At 37.3% G+C, this 22,196-nt stretch overlaps 1 protein-coding gene across 2 annotated transcripts in view; it reads left to right on the top strand.

Moving 5' to 3' along the window:
- SPATS2 (spermatogenesis associated serine rich 2) overlaps positions 1-22,196 on the top strand; it is a 155,537-nt gene that overhangs the window by 121,375 nt on the left and 11,966 nt on the right. For both annotated transcript variants that reach the window (XM_064284268.1, XM_064284269.1), the window contains 5 exons: positions 1,149-1,198; positions 3,719-3,986; positions 7,397-7,576; positions 10,307-10,442; positions 18,255-18,313. In XM_064284268.1, the coding sequence (XP_064140338.1) occupies positions 1,149-1,198; positions 3,719-3,986; positions 7,397-7,576; positions 10,307-10,442; positions 18,255-18,313 (693 nt within the window). The remainder of the gene's footprint in view (positions 1-1,148; positions 1,199-3,718; positions 3,987-7,396; positions 7,577-10,306; positions 10,443-18,254; positions 18,314-22,196) is intronic.

Below are 22,196 nucleotides of genomic sequence, written 5' to 3'. Positions count from 1 at the left end.
TACTTGAGGCCATTGCATCACTGAACAGTGACATCAGATTAGGGCTTCTTATTTCCATTTTCCTGAATTTGCCAGTATAGGATTGCAGAGTTTGAGGCAGTCCAGCCCACACAGGGCCACTTTCTCTGTCTGACACCAATTGCAAGTTTGGGAGTACCCAAGACCACTCTTACGTTCAATAATTCACTAGAAGGCCTCACAGAAAGCTGTTATGCTCATGGTTATGGTTTATTATAATAAAAGCATACAGATTAAAGTCACCCAAAGGAAGAAGCATATAGGGCAGAGTCCAGGAAAAGTCCCAAATGGGGAGCTTCCATTGTCCTTTCCCTGTGGGTCATAGACACGTTACGTTCCTGGTATCGATGTGTGAAAACACACCTGGAGTATTGCCAACCAGGAAAATGTACCTGAGACTTGGTGTCCAGAGTTTATTGGGGCTCCATGGTTGACTGCCCATCTGGCTGACCTTTAGTCTCTAGCCCCTCCAGAGGTAAAGTGTATACTGCATAGCCCAAAGCCCCCATCATAAATCACGTTGTTAGACAGTCCAGTGGCTAAGGCCCTCAGATAAACAAAGGTAAGGTACTCTTCCTAGCGATCACGTCCCAGGAAGTGAGGGCAAAGGCCAGACCTCTCTTTGGGTGAGGTTAATTCTTATTACACAGTGGTAAACAGGCCCAAACACCATAAGGTTTCTCCTCATCTTCATCTACTTTCTTTATAATGTTAGTATTTGGCTCTTGGACAGTGTAAGATGTGCAGCTTTTTCCAAAACAGTATAGCCAAGGTAGTGTGTAATCTTCGGAGGAGAGGGGATGGCACACTTGGGTAAAACCAGTTACCTTTTATTCAGTCCAAGATGTATAAATAAAAGAATCTTCAAAATGGCCAAACTACATTAGTCTCTTTTTGGAAGAATTTGCGGAGGAAATTACGTGGTGTAGGGAGATCAGAATAGGAAGATACTCCAAAAGGTAGGCGTGATGTAGTTATCTTCCTTACATTAGCTCAGAGACTTGAACCTTAACGTTTCCTGTTAGGAGCTTTGGAAATCCTCCAGCAATTAGAAAATGCAGAGACACTAATTCCTGCTTGACTAGGTATATGTGGTAGGAGAGAAAATCTGCAATTGATTTCTCTTTCAGGTAGCGCCAGTGAAGTACTCAAAGAATGGACAGTAACAGGCAAGAAAAAGGTAAAAGTGAATTAAATTTAAAAGCATGATGTTTATGTTTGTATTATTCAAAATTCAGGCTCTGCCAAAATATTCGAAAGAAATGATTTATGTACACATCTTCAGGTTACTGTTAAAAAATGTCTCCTGTGACATTGATAACAGCTGTGTCTAATATAGAGTGCCACACAATCTTTTCCATGTGATTTAAGGCAGGTACAGAATGACTTGGCCGTGGTGCGGTGGCTGAGGGTATATTAATATCAGGCAGGAGTGAAACAAGAGAACATGTCGAGGAAAGGAGAGCTCCTCTAGAGAAAGTTACCTTGACCAGTGGTTTTCAGTGTCATTCATATCATGGATCTGTTAAAACACTTCAGACAGCTGTTCTTTATTCGCTGTGATGTAGTTCCTGATGTTAATGAGCATTGACAGAAAGCGCAAAGGGGGGCTTTGCCTCTATAGCTGTTAGGTCCTTTGCGGAGTGGTCTGATGTTCCAGCTCAAGGAGGTAGAAGGCGCTTGGTCTTGGAGTCAGTCAGAACTGTATTTATACCCTGTTCCTCTACTTTCTGGCTCTGTAAACCTGGAGTATTATTCAACCGTAGTATGACTTAATTTGCTCATCTCTAAAATAGGAAAATAATACTAACAAATACAAGTACAATGCCTAACATTATTAGTTCTCATTCCCTTTTTATCCACCTGAAACCAAAATTCCTTCCCCAAAGGATACTATCTGGTCTCAGAATGCTTCCCACAACTCTACCCTAAATCTAGCCCCTTTAGGAAGTGCTCAAAGTATGGACTTTAATCAAGTTTCTCTATGAAATATATTACCATGTATATCTGTTTAAGATCTGCTTTTCCTATATTATCAGTGCTGGTGTGCTTTCTCAGTGACTCTAAATCACTTCATTAGGAGGCCCATCAGATCTTGATCAAACCAGCCTTGGCCTCAGTGGCCCTTGAGAATTTTTTCCACGGAGGACCTAATACTACTAGATTCCCCTGAAGCTCTTGTACCTCTAACTTTGAATATTTGCCTAACTTTTTCCTGCTGCTTTACCCTAACACAGATAGCTGTGTGTGCTCTGGAGAATATCAGTTTCTTAATTTATTGGCTCAGAATTATAAGTTATTAGTGATCTAAAATAGGCACAAAGCTGGAAGGTTATGTGTGCTGGAGACACAAATTTCTTAAAATTTGGAGAAAGAAAAACAGCTTCAGTTTGGCAGTCCTGAATGCCCAAATCCAGTCCACTTAGCTGTCAGAATTAGTCCATTAAGCTGTAACTGTGAGCAGTTACTGGGGTAGTTGTTACATACATGAGAGAATGATATGAAAGCTTACCTATTTCATCTGGGAGAGGGTATTTAAGAGAAAGATAAATGAGAGCTGTGTGATTATATCTAGAGGGTGCTTCTGCTAGAGAGGGCCATAGAAGGGCCTGAGGAAAAATCAATACAGTCGTATCAGTCTAGCCTAAGAAATAAAATTAATCATTGCCCGTAGAGCTGCAGATTTATTTTTATTGTTTGTATTGGTAATACATTCACATGGTTCAAAATTCAAAAGGTTCAAAAGTTAATAACTGAAATGTCTTTATCCCATCCCTATTCCCCAGCTATTTGGTTCCCTACTCCAGAGGCAGACAGTATTACCAATTTCTTATATGTCTTCTGGGACATTGTATGCATATATAAGCAAATATGAATATATATAGTCTCTTCTTTGCCTCCTCTTTTTTTTATGTAATAGATCTTGGAGCTTATTCAGCATCAGCATATAAAGAACTTTCCTGTTGTTTTTTTATGAATGCATTGTTATCTTGCTGTTTGGGTGTACTTGTTTAACCCTGTTATCAGCATTTTGAGTCCTTTGCCATTATTAACAATATCGCAGTGAATAACCTTGTACATATATCATTTTACATTTATGTTAGTATCACTGTAGGATAAATTCCTAGAAGTAGAATTATTGGTCAAAGGATATGTGCATTTGTAATTTTGGTAAGTATTAATAGATTGCCATAGACAGTACCAGTTTACACTCCCACTAGCGATATATAAGAATGTCTGTTTCCCCGCACGCTCAACCCCACAGTGCTATCAGACTTTTTGGCCTTTGCTAATCTAATACTGATATTGCAGTACGGTTTTAATTTATATGTCTCTTATTAGACTAAGGTTGTACTTCATTCCATTTGTTTATATTCTGTACCATCTTTCTACTGAGTTAGTGTTTTGTTTGTTTTTTGTTAGAGGTCTATATATACTTAGCTCTTTGTTTGAAAATAAGTTGCACTTTTTTTTTTTTACATTTTGTCATTTATCTTTTGATTTTGCCTATGATAGTTTTTGTCAGGCAGGCATTTTTTCACATTTTTGTGTTTGAATTTATCTAATGTATAAGATTTTACACACAGTTATTTCAAGTGCATACAAGAAATCAGTAAATTGGTTGCTTTGGGTGTCTAGAGTTTACTTCTCTGGGTTGTTGGGGATCTTTTTTTCTTTTCAAATCTTTAATAACCCTTAGAACAAAAAGAAGAAAAGCAAACCAAAACCTGCAGCAGAAGCAAGTAACAGTATCCCAGATTCCAGTAAATTGGCTTCCATTCAAGAGGAACAGTCAGCACCTTCCTCAGAGAAAGGTGGTGTTAATGGTTACCACATCAATGGTGCCATCAATGATACTGAGTCCGTGGACTCGCTCAGTGAAGGCTTGGAGACACTTTCAGTAGATGCCAGAGAATTGGAGGACCCTGAGCCTGCCACACCAGATATCCAGACACAGGATAGAACAGGTGAGTTTATTAACAGGTTTTAAAAGTTGCGTTCAGTTGAAAAATACAGAGGCCTCCTAGGTCAAAAAGCAATCAGTAAATTAAATCTAATTGATCTTTCAAGTTTTTAGTTTTCTGTAAAAGAGTCACATTTTGCTAGAAAAGTAAAATTTTCATTCCATCATCTCATATTTTAACTTTAGTCTTAAGTAGACTTGTGGAAATCTTCTGAACTCATAAAACAGAAGTACCCTTTAAAAATTTTTTTCTAATTCAGTATTTTTTAAAATTTTGTTTCCATTGTTGAAAATATAAACAGCAAAACATACACCAATTCAACCATTTCTACCTGGACAATTCAGTGACATTGATTACATTCAAGTTGTGCAACCATTCTCACCCTCCTTTTCTGAGTTGTTTCTTCCCCATTAAGATAAACTCACTGTCCCCTAAGATTCCTGTCTAACCTTTCCAGTTACTGTCGATCCCATATAGATAGTTCTTAAAGGAGCATAATGCTCAGGGCAGACTTTTTTTACTAGTTAAGCTAAACTATTGTTTGGTTTTAATAAGACTTCAGGGGATATTTTTGGTTTAAGGTTTAAAGATTATCTCAGGCAGTAGTTTCAGGGGTTCATCCAGCCCCCATGGCTCCAGAAAATCTGGATTCCATGAGAATTTGAAATTCTGTTCTTCATTTCCTCCCACGTGATCAGGATTCTTCTCTAGAATCTTCGATCAAAATATTCAGTAATGGTAGCCGGGCGCCATCCAGTTCTTAGAGTCTCATGGCAAAGGAGACAGTTGTTTGTGGAGGCAATTAGGCACATATTCCATATCCTCCCCCTATTCCTGATTCTCCTTATTGATCTGTTGCTCCAAGCAAATAGAGACCAATTGTTGTGCCTTGGATGGCCACTTGCAAGCTTGTAAGACTCAGGCACTACACAGTGAACTAGGAGGTAGAACAGAAGCACTAAGCATGTTACTCCGCCGATTAACTTGCATGTCTCGTGAAATCATGACCCTAAACCTCCAAACCAAAGAACCACATCTCATGAGGTGTTTGTACTTGAGCAGTCTCAGCAGCTACTCTTTTTTATTTTGGTTGTTGTTATAAATATAACTATCACACAACCTTTGCCAGTTCAACTTTTTACAGATGTACAACTTGACAGCAATTAACAGTAATCAGCTGTGCAACCCTATCCTTAATGTGATTTTTCCATCACTGTTAACCTGTCTCCTGCCCCTGGAAACCACTAATTAATGTTGATCTCTGTGCATTTGCCTGTTATTGTCTTTTTATATAAGTGAGGTCATACAATACTTGTCCTTTTGTGATTGACTTGTTTCATCAGCATAATGTCTTCAGGCTCCATCTGTATTGTATCAAGACGTCATTTCTCCTACAGGTTGAATAGTATTCCATTGTATGTATGTACCACATTTCGTTTATCCATTCATCTGTTGATGAGCATTTGGGTTGTTTCCACCTTTTGGCTATTGTGAATAGTGCCACAGTGAACATTGGTGTCCAAGTTTCTGTTTGAATCTCAACTTTCAAGTCTTTTGGTTATATAGCCAGGAGTGGAATTGCAAGGTCATATGGTAGTTCTATTTTTAGTTTTTTGAGAAACTGACACTGTTTTCCACAATGGCTGTACCATTTTGCTTGCCCACCAACAGTGGATAAGAGTTTCAATATCCCCCCATTCTTGCCAAAGTTTGCTATTTTCTAGAGTTTTTTGGTTTGTTGGTTTGTTTTATCTTAACCATCCTAGTGGGAATGAAATGTTATCTCATTGTGGTTTTGATTTGCATTTCTCTAATGGCTAATGATGTTAAGCATCTTTTCGTGTGTTTGGTGGTTATTTGAATGTTGTCTTTGGTGAAATGTCTATTCAAGTCCTTTGTCCATTTTATAATTGAGTTATTTGTCTTTTTGTTGTTAAGTTGTCAAAGTTTAATGTATATATTGGTTATTAGACTCATCGGATATATAGTTTCTGAAGATATTCTCCCAGTTGGTAGCTTGTCTTTTCACTTTTTTGATAAAGTGTTTTGATGAACAAAAGTTTTTAATTTTTATGAGGTCTCATTTGTTTATTTTACCTTTTGCTGTTTGTACTTTTGTTATTATATTAGATAATCCATTGTTAAGAGCTAGGCCCAAAAGCATTGCCCCTGCATTTTCTTCTAAGAATTTTATGGTTTTGGTTTATACATTTAAGTGCTTAATCCATTTTGAATTTGTTTTGTGTATGGTGTGAGGCATGGATCCTGTTTTTTTTTTCTGCATGTGGAAATCCGGCTTTTCCAACACTGTTTATTGAAGAGACTCTTCTTTCCCCATCAAATGGACTTAGTACCCTTGTCAAAAATCAGTTGACCACAGATGTGTGGGTTTATTTCTGGATTCTTAATTCTGTTCCATTGGTTACCTTAGTATTTAGATACTACAGAAGATGAAGTTAAGATGTTAAAAAAAATGTAAACTTATTGAGAAGGAGGAGGATAGTGATATTGATATTATTATTACTACTATTCTAAGGCCCAATACAGTGAGGAATTATGTAATAATAACTATAACCTTGGCTTACATGAGAGCTAGACTTTTGGCTTTTATGGTCCCATGTTTGTTTTCTAGTAAAAAGTTAGTATTAGTGTTAGTTCTAAACCTGTGTCTTGTACAGTTTTTTGGTTTGTTTTATTAACCATTTTGTTGAGGACTGGGAAGATACTGGAATGTCTCTCTTTTAAAATAGTTTTACGAATTATTTATTTATTAATCTGATTCCCCTTGCCCTGCTGCTGCTGTATTTATAAATGCAATGCCAATTTAAGAATTATGCTGTGCTTCTTAGATGTTCTTTTATTGATCCGTTCATAAATCTTAGAGACTTAGGCTTAGAGAAAAATATTACACTTACATTGATCTCAAACAAACGCATGATAGCCATGGATTCCATCTTTTTTTTTTTTCTTTTGAGCTAGCTTTCCTCTCATATCCTAACTCTTTGCCCTTTCTATTCCCTGAAGCTTTTAAAACTTCCTTTCCTGGGTCAGTGCAAAACTCTCTTTTCCTCAGCATAACTTACAGAAGTTAGCCTAAGTTGGTGGTGTTGACTCTCTTCACTTCTTTGTACCAGAGTAGTGGAGAATGAGCTAGTCTATTTAGAGATAGGCTAACACAGATTCGTGTTCCTTCCTTTCTTGGTGCCTGCCCAGGGCCAACTAAGCTAGAAGTGTCTGATAGCCACACCCAGATGATTCCATTCTTTGTTCTGTTTTGTCAGGTGATTTTGTTAACAGCAGTTAAAGAGTCATGGTTTTGCCAAGAAAATTTTTACCTGTTTTGTGTATACATAAAACTGCTTGATTGATTTACCCTTAAATAGTGCTCTAAAATACTGTTCTCTCTTTGGCAGGATCCATGCTGGAAAATGGGATCTCAGATTTTGAGCCTAAGTCTTTGGCTATGCACTCAACTCAGAATTCTCAACAATCCAGGAATGCTGCCAGATCTCTCTCAAGACCCACCACAGGAGCTCAGTTTTCAATTCTGGGGATGGAAGATGTTCCACTCTCCTCCACCAACAAAAAGCTAGGTAAATCAGAGCCCCACTCTTGAGAGAAAACTAAAAATCTGTGTTTTAGCCAAAGAAGGCAAATTATCTCTTTTCCCATAGATAAGGTTTCAGAAGGGCAGTAGGTGACACTTTATCTGTTTTCCAGGCAGGGACTACCCAGTTCGGGAGACTGACAGCGGTTTAGATGGTGTGCAGTCTTGTTAGGGTGACAGGGATTCTTTTTGTGAGTTAAAGTCAAACTCTACTGGCCAGGATGACTTATCTGCCAACGTTAACCTATGTCCTTTATTTGCTTTACTGCAGTGCTTTTATGCTGTTTCCTTCGTTTTTATTTCCTGATTGACTCAACAGTAAAAAAAACCTACCATCTTTGACATGACATTTTAAAGAAATATTTTCACTCCTCTTCACAGTTTCATGCTTTTAACTGACATCTGACAGACTCTAGCTTTAAAGTAGATTTTCTCTAAGTGATTATTTAGTATCGACTGCTCTTAGCTCTTTGCCTTTTTTAAAAAAATGATAATCATTTAAATAAACAGTCAATAATTAAACAGGGGTAACAGCCCCTCTGAGTATTATGTATCTAAGCATGGTGGTTCACTATCCTGAATAAATGAAATATAGAAACGTAAAGGACACTTGTAACCTGTAGGTCCTTGAGTCATTTATTCCACACATGTTGAACTTTCCTTCTGTTAGCAAGACTTTTGTTTTTTACCATTCTACCATAACCCTCAGCTTGTTCCAGATCAGTAAGCCTGTGCCGCTTAATCGCTGGCTTTAATGGGATTTTCCTTACGTTAATTAGGAGCACAGTAATGGGATAGACTGTGCTATACCTACATTGTTTCTTATTTCGGAATATTCAGTCAAACAGAAGTAAAGAGGGGTGCGTAAGCATAAAGGAACCCCAATGGCGCAGTGGTTAAGCACTCAGCTGCTAGCCGAAATATTGGTGGTTAGAACCCACCAGCCACTCCACTGGAGGAAAGACCTGGCAATCTGCTCCCGTAACAATTATAGCCTAAGACACCCTATGGGGCAGTTTTACTCTGTCATAAGAGGTTGCTATGAGTCGGAATTGACTCAACAGCACACAACAACAGCATGTAGGCATAAGGCTTGAAAGCTTTTAGGTAGACTCTAAAAAATCAAGCTGAGATGAATTTAAATAAGTTAAAAATCTGTGTTGGCCAATTATAAACTTTTTAGACCCATGATTCCTCCTATATTGGTTAATTTAGAAAAGTTAATGGAACTCTTGGTAACTGGTTAAAATGTTTTAGGTAGGTAAATATATTTCATCTCTATCTGCAAAGTTGTGTGACCTACATATAATGCATCAAATTGTACTATGTAGAGAGAACTTTTTCAGTTTTGTAGTATACATGCGCCAAATTATACTCTATTAAATCCTGTCATTTAGGGAGTTTTGAAAATTTGGTAGCTGTTCAGATAGGATTTTTTAAGTCTGTTTTCTCTCTCTGTTTACTTCATTTTAGACAGTTTCTTCAAGTTATCTGGTTTTTTTTTGTTTTTTTTTTCTTATAGTGCCTGATCTGCTGTTAATCACTCCCATTCAGTATATTTTTTGTTTCAGACACTGGCTTTTTTTCATCTTGAGAAGTTTGATTTGGGTCTTTTAAAAATATCTTCCATGTGTCTCCTTAAAATGCTCATGCTTTCCCTTACCTTCTTGAATATGTATGGTATCTGATTACAGTAACTGTTCTAATGCCCTTATCTGCTTAATTCTGTCATCTGTTTTCATTGATTGATTTTTCTCTTCATTATGAATCATATTTTTCTGCTTCTTTCTATGCCTGGTAATTTTTTATTGGATGTCAGACATTGTGAATTTTGCATCATTGGTTGCTATGTATTTTTGTATCTCCTTAAATATTCTTGTGCTTTGTTCTAGGACTCAGTTAAATTACTTGTAGGCTTGCTTTTAAGCTTTGTTAGGTGAGCCTTGGACACTCTTAAGTCTAGCACTAATTTGCTTGATTACTGAATTGATACCTTTCCAAGTACTCTACCTGGTGCTCCATGTGTTGTGACATTTTTCTACTCTGGCTGGTGTGAATATGAACTGTTCCAGGCTTGGGTGAACTCTGGGGATTCTCCCACCTACTCCTTCCCATGTTTTTTTCCCTGTCATGGATAGTTTCCTCACACACATGCTAATCAATATTCAAAATCTTCTGTAGATCTCTGGAACTCTCTCATCTTTAGTTTCTTCCTCTCTAGTACTCTGGCCTAAGAATTCTAGCCACCTTGGCCTCCCTGAATTTTTACTTCTGTCCTCCCAACTAAGGGAGACCGCCGACCTCCAGGCTCAGTCTGGGATTTCTCCTCCCTGCATTACTCTCTCCAGGCAGTAAGTTGGGGCAATCATAGGCCTCACTTCTTTTGCTTCCTTTTTCTCAGGGAAAAAGCACTGCCTATTGTCCATTATCTGAAAACCATTGTTTTGAATATTTTATCCATTTTTTTTGTTGTTGTTTGTTTTTTTAGTTTAAGGCAAGAGGATAGATCCTGTTCATATTACTCCATCTTGGCCAGAATACTTTTTTTTTTAATCTATGAAAATATCAGTTTTTTTGTTGCAGGGGTAGGGAATAACCATTTAGGAAACATTCTTAGCCCACACAGCATTTGTTACTTTTCATGCTTAGACATACAAATCAAATTTTCAAGTTACTTATGCTTCTTTTTCTGTTAATCTTTGGGGTTTTTTCCAAGGTTCCAATATTGAAAAATCTGTAAAAGATCTCCAGCGCTGCACAGTGTCTCTTGCACGATATCGAGTTGTAGTTAAAGAAGAGATGGATGCTTCCATTAAGAAAATGAAACAAGCTTTTGCTGAATTGCAGAGCTGGTAAGTTAAGTTGCATTTGATATCAGTAGCACAAAAATGCTCATTTATAAAGATACTCCATCATTCAGCAAGTTCTTTAATTCCCAGTTCCTAAGTACTCTACTTAGTGAGGGGAAACTTAAAAATCCTACAGTATATTTAGCTTTCTCTTCATTCTACTTTTTTTGGTCACAGTGTGGGGAAGAGTGGTACAGAGAACTCATCAAAACCAAAAAAACCCATTGCTGTCAAGTTGATTCCAACTCAAAGCAACCCTATAGGACAGAGTAGAACTGCCCCATAGGGTTTCCAAGGAGCACCTGCTGGATTTGAACTACCAACCTTTTGGTTAGCAGCTGAGCTCTTAACCACTATGCCACCAGGGGTTCCAGAGAACTCACAGGGCTCTAGAAATGGGCCTGTGGTTAATATCATTTGGAAAGGGACAAATAATTACAAAAGAGATTATACACCCTTAAATTAGAGGCTGTCTTTTAAACCAGGAGCTATAACAAATGACATGCTACTTTTGAACAAAATTATAAAGTAGAAAAAAATCTGTCTTTGCTTTTCTACCAACTTTTATTCTTATTTATGTAGCCTACCCCAATAACCTCTTCTGTGCCCTATTATTAAACATTGATTTGTTTTAATTTTGCATTTCTCAAACTGTCTCCTATAGAATACTTCTTAAAATATATTAATATATGTTCTTTGGAGGAAGTGAGGGTTTAATAGTTAAAGAGGCTTGAAAATACTTTTTAAATTTTTACCACAAGACTTCTCAATGCCTTTTTAATGTTAATGTACATTTTGAATCTCTAAGAGGGACCTATACTGTGCAGTTTCTCAAATATATTTGATTATGGAATTTTTTTGTTTGTTTTTTTTTAGAGAAATATATTCTAATACTTCCTAGAACACCAAAGCTGTTTTAACTAGTAGATAATAAGGTGTTAACTGATACTTAAACTGTTACTTCTTTCTGGGAGGTATTTGTATTTTATAAGGAAATTTTTTGAAAATGGAATAGCCTTAAAGACCAAAGTAATTAAAATGATGGGAAGACAAGCGTCTGGGTTGATGTTTGGGGATTTAGGACTTTATTACTCTGCTTATTTGTAAGACCTGCCTGCATCTGAAATAAGAGAGGCAGTATCCATGAGTAAAGAGAACCTACACCACTCTTCTTCCAACCATCCATTTTCTTGCCTGTCTATGGACTGTTCGCTTATGCCGTACTCTACTAACTGTGTCTCTGTCCACACGCTTGGCCTAGTCACTCTGTACCACAGCAGACAGGAGATGGAGGGGAGTAGGAGTAGCCTCAGTTCTTCTATTCTTGGGAATTTAATAGAGAGTGAATTAATGAAGATACAGAATAATGCCTCTAAAAAGTTGTTGACTCCTACCTTTTTAATCTGCAAAGCATAGAAGAGCCAGTAAATCATGCTAACCAAAAAGTGCTTTTAGGGTGGATAATTCATCTAGTACTCTACCCATACTTTGTCCCAAATCCCAAGTTCCACCTTTCAGGTTTTATAACTAGAAACTTTTATCTGTATAACTATCTATACTGTGTTAGTGTGTGTACAGCATCACTTTTTCTCATTTTTCCTACACACAATATTTCAGCCAGGTTACTTACTGTCTCAGAAGTTAGCATTCATATTTATTCTTCCATGTATTTGCTGATTCCACTTTCCCAGCCTGATAAACTCTCCTATACCTCTGGACTTATGTAAGTCTAACTAATTTTCCAAAATTTGCCTTAAGCTAAGCTCTAACTTCTGGAAATTTTTCTAGAAAAGTGATTTGTCCTCTTTCCAGGCCTCTGGCGGCAAATATCATTGCCATTTGGCCTGGATTATTATCATAGCAGACATTGTTGGCGTATTTGGAAAGAATAAAGATCTAAGTGTAGGTTAGCACAGCTTTGCCTTGATAAGCCTCTGGTCTCCATAATTGTTCAGCTTAATGATTACTTAGCCACAGGATCTGATTCCATTCAGAACCAGTTTGAACCAGGAAACACAGTTCCGTGAGAGAGATTTGTGAGTTCCGGCTGACTTGGAACCCAGCCAGGGGGAACCTCCTTTAATAAATGACAAATGAGATGGTTTCCTGCCTGGGAACTGTGTATTTAGGTTTGATTAACAGGCATAGCAACCAGGTCAATTTAACTTGAGGAAGGAGGTTACCTGCCCTTTCCTGCTGGTGTAAAGCCTTTCTCTCAGGCTGAATGGGTTTTTAAACCACTTTATTTCAATGCCCCTTGTAGTTACTACTTCAAGACATGATTGGCAGGTGAGCTAACTCCATTTGGCACCAAACCAGGGTTAATATCATTTAGGAAGCCATTTTTCTGTTGGTTAGAGTGTAAAAGAAGAGCAAAGGGTTCCAGCAGTTTTGCAGCAGTGGGATTACATTACCCTTGACAGGGCACTTGGGGAATTGTACAGATAACTGCTTTCACTTTGATACCAAATGAAAGCTGACACATACCTATGGAAGGTGAAATCAGAAGACTGCCAATACTATATAAAACTTAAAATCGGTTCTCATTGGTGATTCAGTAATAATCATCTCTATAGCCAAGTTAACTTTTATTAATGAAATTTGTCTGACTTACATTGTTGGAATTGTTGGTTGACTTAAGTTTAAGGCCATTAAGAACCATGCTGTGGTGCAGAACATGAAGCTGGAGTATATGAACTACTTTCAAAGGTTGTCATATCATGTCCTGGTGAGAAATATAGGGTAGGCTACACACTTAGCTTTCCTTTTAAATAAATAGAAATAAAAAGCATATAATTCTGCCACCTTTACATATAATTTTTATTCTCTGTATTCCCTTGTATCCCTTATCTATATGCATAAAAAAAAACCAAACCAAACCCAGTGCCGTCGAGTCGATTCCAACTCATAGCGACCCTATAGGACAGAGTAGAACTGCCCCACAGAGTTTCCAAGGAGCACCTGGTGGATTTGAACTTCCGACCCTTATGGTTAGCAACTATAGTACTTAATTACTGCGCCACCAGGGTTTCCTCCATATGTATACATGTTCTTGATAGTTGTAAGCATAGTGAGAGTGTAATTTTGTAATATATTCTCTTCACTTAAAATTATCTTTGATTTATCTGTGTAACTATACTGTGTTAGTGTGTGTACAGATTTATTTATGCATTTCTAGACAATGAATTTGGAATGGATAATGCTTTATCAGAGCTAAAATGAAGGCATTTTACTAGATAAATATTTTGCTGAAACTAAGAAATCAAGATGTGTATAGAAATTAAAATAATAATCACTGCCATTTATTGAGCTTTTATTGTATATCAGAAGCTTTTATGTACAGTGTCTCTAATCTGTATAACAGTATCACTTGTGTTACGTTCACTTTATAGATGGACAAAAATGGGCACAGAAAAAAATCATTTGCCCAAAGTTTTACTGTGTGTTAAGTGACATTGTTCCATTATACCATGGTTCCATTTTCTGTGTCTCATCAGGTATCACTTTTCGCTTTCATTCTTCAGTCCTTACCTCCCTTGTCCACACGTCTCCCTTGTTTTGGAGCTTAGGCACTTAGTGTAATTGTTTCAGAGGGAGAATTCAAAAAAGCAAATCATGGTTTCAGGTGAGGATCTAGTCAGCTGCTTGCTATGTGTACTTAATGCTTCAGCCATTTTTCGTTACAAACTAAAAACTCAAACAGCATACTTCTTCATAATCTAGATTGCTAATGGTTGTTTTTTCTAAACAGATTATACCATATGATCACAAGTCATATGGTCTCTAGGATTAGTTTAGAATTGAGGTACTATTGACAATTGGAAAGGAACAGAAAGCGGGGTTATTCTATTGACGGCCTGTCCCATAAGAAATGTGGCTTATGTTCACATTCTGACTTCTTAAAAGCCATTTCAAACCCTTGAAACATGAAATCACATGTTGACATGCTTTGTAAAGTACTCTTGACAAAGAAAAAAAAGAAGGACCCATCAAAATTTTCATAGTATCCAAAGTTGATTTAACAAGCTAATTCTTTTAATTCAGTTTTGTGCCCCAGTTGTTCAACCCAGTATAATGATCTGGCTACCTAATGAGAGTTTTTTTGTTTTTGCCCTGAGCCCAGATGGGTGTACTGTAATCCATCAAGGCCAGTGCCAGGAGTATGGAGTTTTATAAAACACAGAAAGCATCATTAATTCTCTGCTAATAAAAACTTTCAACATTTCTTTTTCTTGGTTATTTTATACGGTAAGAGGAAAGTCTTCAAAGAAAAGAGAGTGTTTTCGTTGGCTTTGCTTGGGTCTCTGCCTTGATTGGCTAGTGAAGTGATGATAAATAGGTTTTAGGTTTTTAGCAAATAAAATCAAGTATAAATGTTTTCTAAGAACATTATTGAGTGGTTTATCAAATTATGTTTTGAAGTAACTGGCTGTGAATTTCTCGAGTTTTGTTTTCATTATAACTTTGTTTTCTAATGCAAGAACAATGAAGAAATGATAACTAATAGTTTTTAGGTGCCAACAAATTTCTGAAGGCAAGAGCTAAAATCAGTAAACTGTATATTAAAATAAATTAAGGGCTTGCTTCAAATGATGCAGAGACACAGTATATCATAGCGATGTGGGTGGTAATGCTGCAGAAACACTATCCTGAGCAACTGAATTACATAAAAACTTTAAAGTAAACTGAGCAAATGTTAAGGTGGTAAAAAGTCCTGGGAAAAAGGAAAGGAAATCCAGAACATCCAGACAGGTACCAGTCTTTTTCCTTAGTAATAATGACCAGTCATCCAAAACCATCTTTCCTGATTGAAGAAAAGATTTAGAAATTCTCAACACTGTATAAAGCCCAGGCTTAGTAAGAACTAGTTTCTTTCCAAACAAGCTCCCAGTAATATGTAGCTGAATGTCGTTAGATAGAGCAGTTTCAAAATCCAGTTACCAGATGCTTATTACAGCTTATTTCCATTCAAAAAAGCCTTGAGAGAACAGTTAAAAGCATGGTACCCTCTCAGGTATTGGAGTGAGCAAGGTAACCGGAAGTCTGACAATCTGAATGAGCCTTTCATCACTGTCTGAGAGGATGCGTTGCTTGCGGCCATGGCATCTAAAAACTATTACCTCAAACCCCAGGTACTTTTGAATCTCGTGGCAGTAGATCCATAGTGGGACCACTGTTTAGCTCAGGAACACATGGGAAATTTTAGCTTACATTGCCCTTTGTTAGAAAGTTGTATTAGAGTAAATTATTTTTTTAATTGTAAAAAATGCTTGTGCTATTTATCCTTACTTCTGGCCTGTTTTCCACTTTTGAACCCTTCCTGCCTTCTCTGTTTATTTTGTGATATACGTATTTCCTCAACAAAGTTATTATGAAAACTTTCAAGACCACAGAAAAGTTAAAGGATAATACAATGATCAATGTATTTTGCTCTTGGGTGTTTTGGTGAAACCATTTAGAAGTTGTAGACATAACATGTCACCCCTAAATGCTTTAGGATGAATGACCTCAAAACAAGAACATTCTTTTACACAATCATAATACCATTATGTGATGTACTTTTAATAAAAAAGTGATTACATTTTAACATTTATTCATTTTTGTATTTTAAAGACTTATGAAAAGATTAATGGAAAATTACAAATGTTCATCAGGCTTTTCTCTGAGAAGATATCCGGACAGTTGCAGTTAACCAGTAAATTCTTTTGTTTAATGCTGGACTGCCATCACAGACCTCTCATTAAAAAAAGAAAAAAAAATTTTTTTTTCATTAGACATTGTCAATAAATGGCAACATGGCAAACAACAAACCAAAAGATACAGAAGTGCTTACTGCCTTTCTGTGTTTTTTTTTGCCATGAAAATATAAAGTATTTTTCTAATGGAGGGGTCACATGGTTGTCCATGCACTGCCATATGAATTTTCTGTCATCACCAAATGAGTCAATCAAGAGACAAAGTTATTTAAATGGATGCTAGTCATTATCACGGGGCGGGAAAAGAGTACCATCACAATATACTAGCTCATACTGCAACAAAAAGTCTGATTATGATGATGTGGATTTTTTTTTCCTTGCTGAAAGTGTCATGTGCCATTCTACCCTTCATAATAAAGATTATAGGCCGCAAAAAGCTTACTTGTTTGCTGAAGTCTTTTAATAAATATTTTACAAGCTTTGTCAGAGACAAATAATTTGTCATCTGGTGGACACAGTGCCTGCATCTTAAGATAATTCAAATTCAGCAGGAGAAGAGAGGTAATGTCAAACCGTAGGCCTGGCAGCTCCTGTCCCAGTTATGTTTTTGTTTTGCCTTTTAGTTATTCCAAAATGCTGCCAGAGTTCTTAATAGAGCAGTTGTTGGTGAGGTTTGGGAAATGCTTTCTTCAGAACGCATTGCTGCCCCCAAATAGTTGTGTGTCCTCAGTCTGGTGCTTTTGAATTAATATGCCAACCAAATTTGTTTTAGTTACAGGTCTGCTTATTAGCATCATGCCCAGTGATATCAAACCTGCTTTCTCTGGCACCTCCCTATAAAGAATTTTGTTACTTGAGGAAATGACCCAGCCTTATGTTTTTTGTATATCTCACACTATAGTTTCCATATTAACTACTTTGTACTAACATAACTACGTATTGAATTGGCGGGGGGGCGTATGAATGTTTGTTTTTACCACCAGAAATAAGAGTGGACTTTTTATTAACCCTGTAGTTATATTCCCATTCAAACAGAGAAATCAGAATGAACTCCAAATTTGAAGAAAGTCGGAGCATTTCATGTTTGTACAGTTATTAAAATTTTTTATTTTTAATTTTTTTGTTTTGTTTGCCCACCACCAAGCTAAACTGATATGATAGGAAAATTATTTACATCCAGAGATTGAATACTAGGGTAACTTATGTCCCTTTACCTTGAAGGCAATAGACTCTTATAAAACCAAGAAAAAAAAAAAAAAACCCTTGCTGTCGAGTCGACTCTGACTCATAGCAACTCTATAGGATAGAGTAGAAATGCCCCATAGAGTTTCCAAGGAGCGGCTGGTGGATTTGAACTGCTTACCTTTCGGTTAGCAGCTGAGTTCTTAACCACTGAGCCACCAGGGCTCCAGAAGGACGTGGTAAAGCTTTGTATGCCTACCAACCGTTTATAGTTGCAGTGGGGGAAATTCTGATTGCTCATTTAATGTCCCTTTTCTGTAAAAAAGCCTACCAGAAACCTTTGATTCTATCCTCAGATTACTGTTAAATGTTTATCAGAAACCAGCACAGTGTGTATATGTCTTTTGACTATTCTGCATTCTAAGGACTAAAGTGCCACTGAACCTGGTACAACCGTGGTAAAATGTTGAAGATACAGAAATCCTAATCACAGATACATTTACTGTGCCCTAGCAGAGGTATTGCCTGGTGAAAATTCATTAGAACCCAAGCTGTCAAGTTTTCTAGACCAAAATATAAAATAAAAAAATATGCGAGGTGCATGCTAATTTCCACAAGGACTTTTGCTTTAGTATAACTAAGAAATGTGTTTTATAGCTTGCTACTGCCATCTACTGATGCGCAGCTGTTGACTTTCTAGCTACTGGTCTACCGTAATACAGAGACAAAAAAGAGAATCAGGCCTATTTAATTTACTGGAAATTCTTATTCTTTGTTGAGGGTGAGACAATACAATTTTCATTGGTCTTTTCAGTGTTTACTTTGTAGTGTGCTTTTAGTGAACAAGCTTATAAGTCTTTCTCCGTTATTAACAATGTACTGTTCCCAGGTTTGAGTTTCTGATTAATCCTTTTTATCCTTTGTCATCTTTTCCTAGTTTAATGGACCGGGAAGTGGCATTGCTTGCTGAAATGGACAAAGTAAAAGCTGAAGCAAGTAAGAGTGATCTTTAAATAAAGCTTCTGAAACTATTACCAGGTAGTAGGTACCTACCTCCCACCCCCCACAATAGGAGCCACAATGAGAGTTTATGTATTGAGTTAAACTATCTTGAAAAGTTATTCTATGCTGCATATGAATTCTTTCAGGCAGAATAACTTTACAAGAGCCTGTTTAAAAAATATTTCCAAATTTTAGTATTTTGAACATGGAATTCAATGTGTAAGGGACTGTGTCATGGTGTCTGCCACCACATACTCTAGAAACCACAGCATCAACCTTAGGAAAATAAAGTAGGCTGCAGGTGTCTGAGTTTTATTTTGTTTTGTTTTTCCCTCCAGTAATTAAACAGTTCCATTTTGTTTTGTTTTTTCTGTGTCGTTGTTGTTAGGTACCATCAAGTTGATTTTTTTAGTGATAGCAACCCCTTGTGACAGAGTAGAACTGCCCCATATGGTTCTCTAGGCCTTAATCTTTGTGGGAACAGAGTGCCAGTTTAAACTGCCAGCCTTTTCGTTAGCAGCCAAGTATTTAACCGTTGTGCCCCCAGGTTGCCTACAATTGAGTCCATACATTCTTATCATTACCTGTCTTAGGACTTTCTTTGTCTTCTCTCCTGGTGGAACAGACTTCACTTATTATTCATTATCAGTAGGTGAGGAAAAAGTCAGTGAATTGAGGGCTCTGGATACCATGACTAGGGTTCCTTGAAAGCTTATTAAAATACAGTCTGGAGGAATAGAGTCTAACTTGGGTGATTTGTAGGGTTTTGTACAAATGGACAAGATTATCTGATTTTTTGTGATTTCTGTTAAGTATTAAGTTAAAGATACTTAGCTACGTGACAAGAAGGAAATGTGAACTGCACCTCGAACAGTGGCGTTGATTTGGGGCTTTTCAGCAGCAGATTTTGCTTTCGTGCGTTGAGTGCCTGGTTTATAATTATCCTCAAACTGGTAAGAATAGAAATCCTGGGCCAGGCCAAGATGATGTTTCACAACTAAATCATTGTGTTATGGTCACGGGCCAGAGGAGGCACCGTTGAAGCCCAGAGCTGAGTTCAGTTTTGATCCATTTTAACTTGAGATGTTGAGTACTCAGCAGAGGTGCCATCTTCTGTTCTTCAGAGGTGAGATTTCGTTTGCGCTGAATGTTAAATCCTGAAGATTCTAAATTTGACACAGTCTCAGTCCCTTGTTGTATCTGCGTATCCTCTTTTTAAAGGTGAAGGTTCAGATGAAATAAACTAGTAGGAAGACATAGCCCTTACTTTTCAGAAGAAGGTACTTTTTAATATATACTTTTTATAAAAAATCTCAAACATTTAAAATAGAGAGGCAGATGTAATGAATCCCATCAACTAGCTTTAACCAGTTATCAACTCATGGACAGTCTTACTTGATCAAATTCAGAGCTATAGGGTTTTACTTCATCAGTTTTGTGTCTCTGTCTCCTTTCTCCGTGTTGAAAATCCCGGTTCTCAATGACACTGAAAAAGATGGTTCTTTTTCTTTTTTTATACATTATAGGCTTATTAAACAATTTGTATGTTCATACTACTTTATAGTTCAGAGTTTTTTTCACATTTAAACATATATGATCTTCACATCAAAGGAAAAATTTTTTTTCTATTTCATAAATGAAATAGGTTCTTTGGGGAAACAATGTGACTTGTTCAGTGTCAGAGAATTAAGTTACATAATTAGATTCTCTCATTTATTTGATATATGTAGAAATCTTTACATATTTTTTCCATTTCGAGAACTATAATTTTGTCTTAGAATCCTAGAATGCTAGAGCTTAAAGGAACTGCAGTTTATACAAATAGAAAATAGATTTTCTCTTGGACCCAGACCATTAGATCATTTGTAGCTGTTTGGGCCTTGGAGTTAAGAAACTTTATGTAGTCCTAATTGATTAACCATGCTTGATATGGGTGTGAGCAACCCATGGATAGCAAATACATGGCAGTTAGGCTAAATAATTGCTAAAGACAGTCAGCTCTTTGAAATAACTGATATAGCTCTTTGAAAATTCTATCTTTTCTAACAAATTGAAAATAAATTTGGCTAATTTCTCAGGTTACAGGAGTCTATATTATTTAGGGATTGAGTTTCATGACATATGGCAGACTGAAGTAAATAAATTTATTTTTCTCTCATAAAATGAAAAGTCCAAGGGTAAGCATTCCAGGGCTGGCAAGACATGTCCAAGATGACTTTAAGGGCGAAGGCTCTTCTATTCTTCTATCCAGCCATCCTTAGGATATGCTCATGGTCAAAAAATAGCTCCTAAGTCTCCAACTGAGGAGAGACAAAATGACTAAGTAAGATCCCTTTAAAGAGCTTTCCTGTAAATCCTACCCTGTGAGCTCTGCTTGTAGCTCAGTGGCCAGACTGTATCATATGACCATCTCATCTGTAGCAAAGCCAGGAAATACAGACTTTTACCTAAGCATATTGGTAGCTAACAAAGTTGGACTTCTGATAACTAAAAAAGAAGGGGAGAATAGCTATTCAGTTGACCGACACTCTTTGCTACAATCTACCCCTTCACTATTCAATATCTCTCATTTTCCCAGAAGAGAACACAATGACAACAACAACTCAGTGACAGCTCCAAAGTTCCTCTAGTTAGAATGTTCAGCTGAAAATCCAGGACTTCTAGGTGATGTTCAAATCTTCCGTCAGGTCTGAATATGGCGTGTTGTGGTCTTGGTGCAATAAACTAAAAAAAATATAAATTATTTTTAAAGAAAAGTTAAATGTCCCCTTTTCCAACATCACATGCACAGAGAAGAAGATAATTAGAGCAAAAATTCCCACTTGGAAAAGTGGGAAACGCAGCAGTCACTGGGCTGTAGCAATAATCAAATCTTGCTGGACAAGAATAGCAGAATCCCTACCCATACAGTAGGAAAAGTTCCTTGAATGGTTCGTCTGGTAGTCCCTGGTTCTGTTTCCTGAAAGGATTTCCTTTGCCCGTTTTCTTCTGTGGCTTTGGCTCTCTTCTCTGGGAGATTTTTTTTTTTTCAATTAATTTTTATTGTGCTTTAAGTGAAAGTTTACAAATCAGGTCAGTCTCTCATACAAAAATTTATACACACCATGCTATACACTCCTGATTGCTCTCCCTCTAATGAGTTAGCACAGTACTTCCTCCACTCTCTCTCCTCGTGTCCATTCGGGCAGTTTCTGAGCCCTTCTGCCCTCTCATCTCTGGTCCAAACAGGAGATGCCAACATAGTCTTATATGTCCACTTGATCCAAGAAGCTTGTTCTTCACCGCTGTCGTTTTCCGTCCCCTATTCCAGTCCAATCCCTGTCTAAAGAGTTGGCTTTCGGAATGGTTCCTGTGCTGGGCTAACAGAAGGCCTGGGGTCCATGGCCTCCAGGACCATTAAGTCTGGTCTTTTTATGAGAATTTGGGGTCTGCATCCCACTGCTCTCCTGATCCCTCAGGGGTTCTCTGTTGAGTTCCCTGTCAGGACAGCCATCGATTGTGGCTGGGCACCATCTAGCTCTTCTGGTCTCAGGATGATGTAGTCTCTGGTTTATGTGGTCCTTTCTGACTCTTAGGCTCATAATTACTTTGTGTCTTTGGTGTTCTTCATTCTTCCTTGTTCCAGGTGGGTTAAGACCAACTGATGCATCTTAGATGGCCGCTTGCTAGCGTTTAAGACCCCAGACGCCACTCTCCGAAGTGGGATGCAGAATGTTTTCTTAATAGATTTTGTTACGCCAGTTGACTCAGATGTCCCCTGAAACCATGGTCCTCAAACCCCCGCCCCTGCTATGCTGGCCTTTGAAGTGTTCAGTTTATAAAGGAAACTGCTTTGTTTTGGTTTAGTCCATTTGTGTTGACCTCTCCTGTATTGTGC

Source organism: Loxodonta africana, chromosome 4 (assembly GCF_030014295.1).
Source record: "Loxodonta africana isolate mLoxAfr1 chromosome 4, mLoxAfr1.hap2, whole genome shotgun sequence".
Taxonomy (NCBI): Eukaryota; Metazoa; Chordata; class Mammalia; order Proboscidea; family Elephantidae; genus Loxodonta; species Loxodonta africana.
The sequence above is the reverse complement of the archived record's forward strand: the minus strand, read 5'-3'. Positions and strand labels throughout refer to the sequence as shown.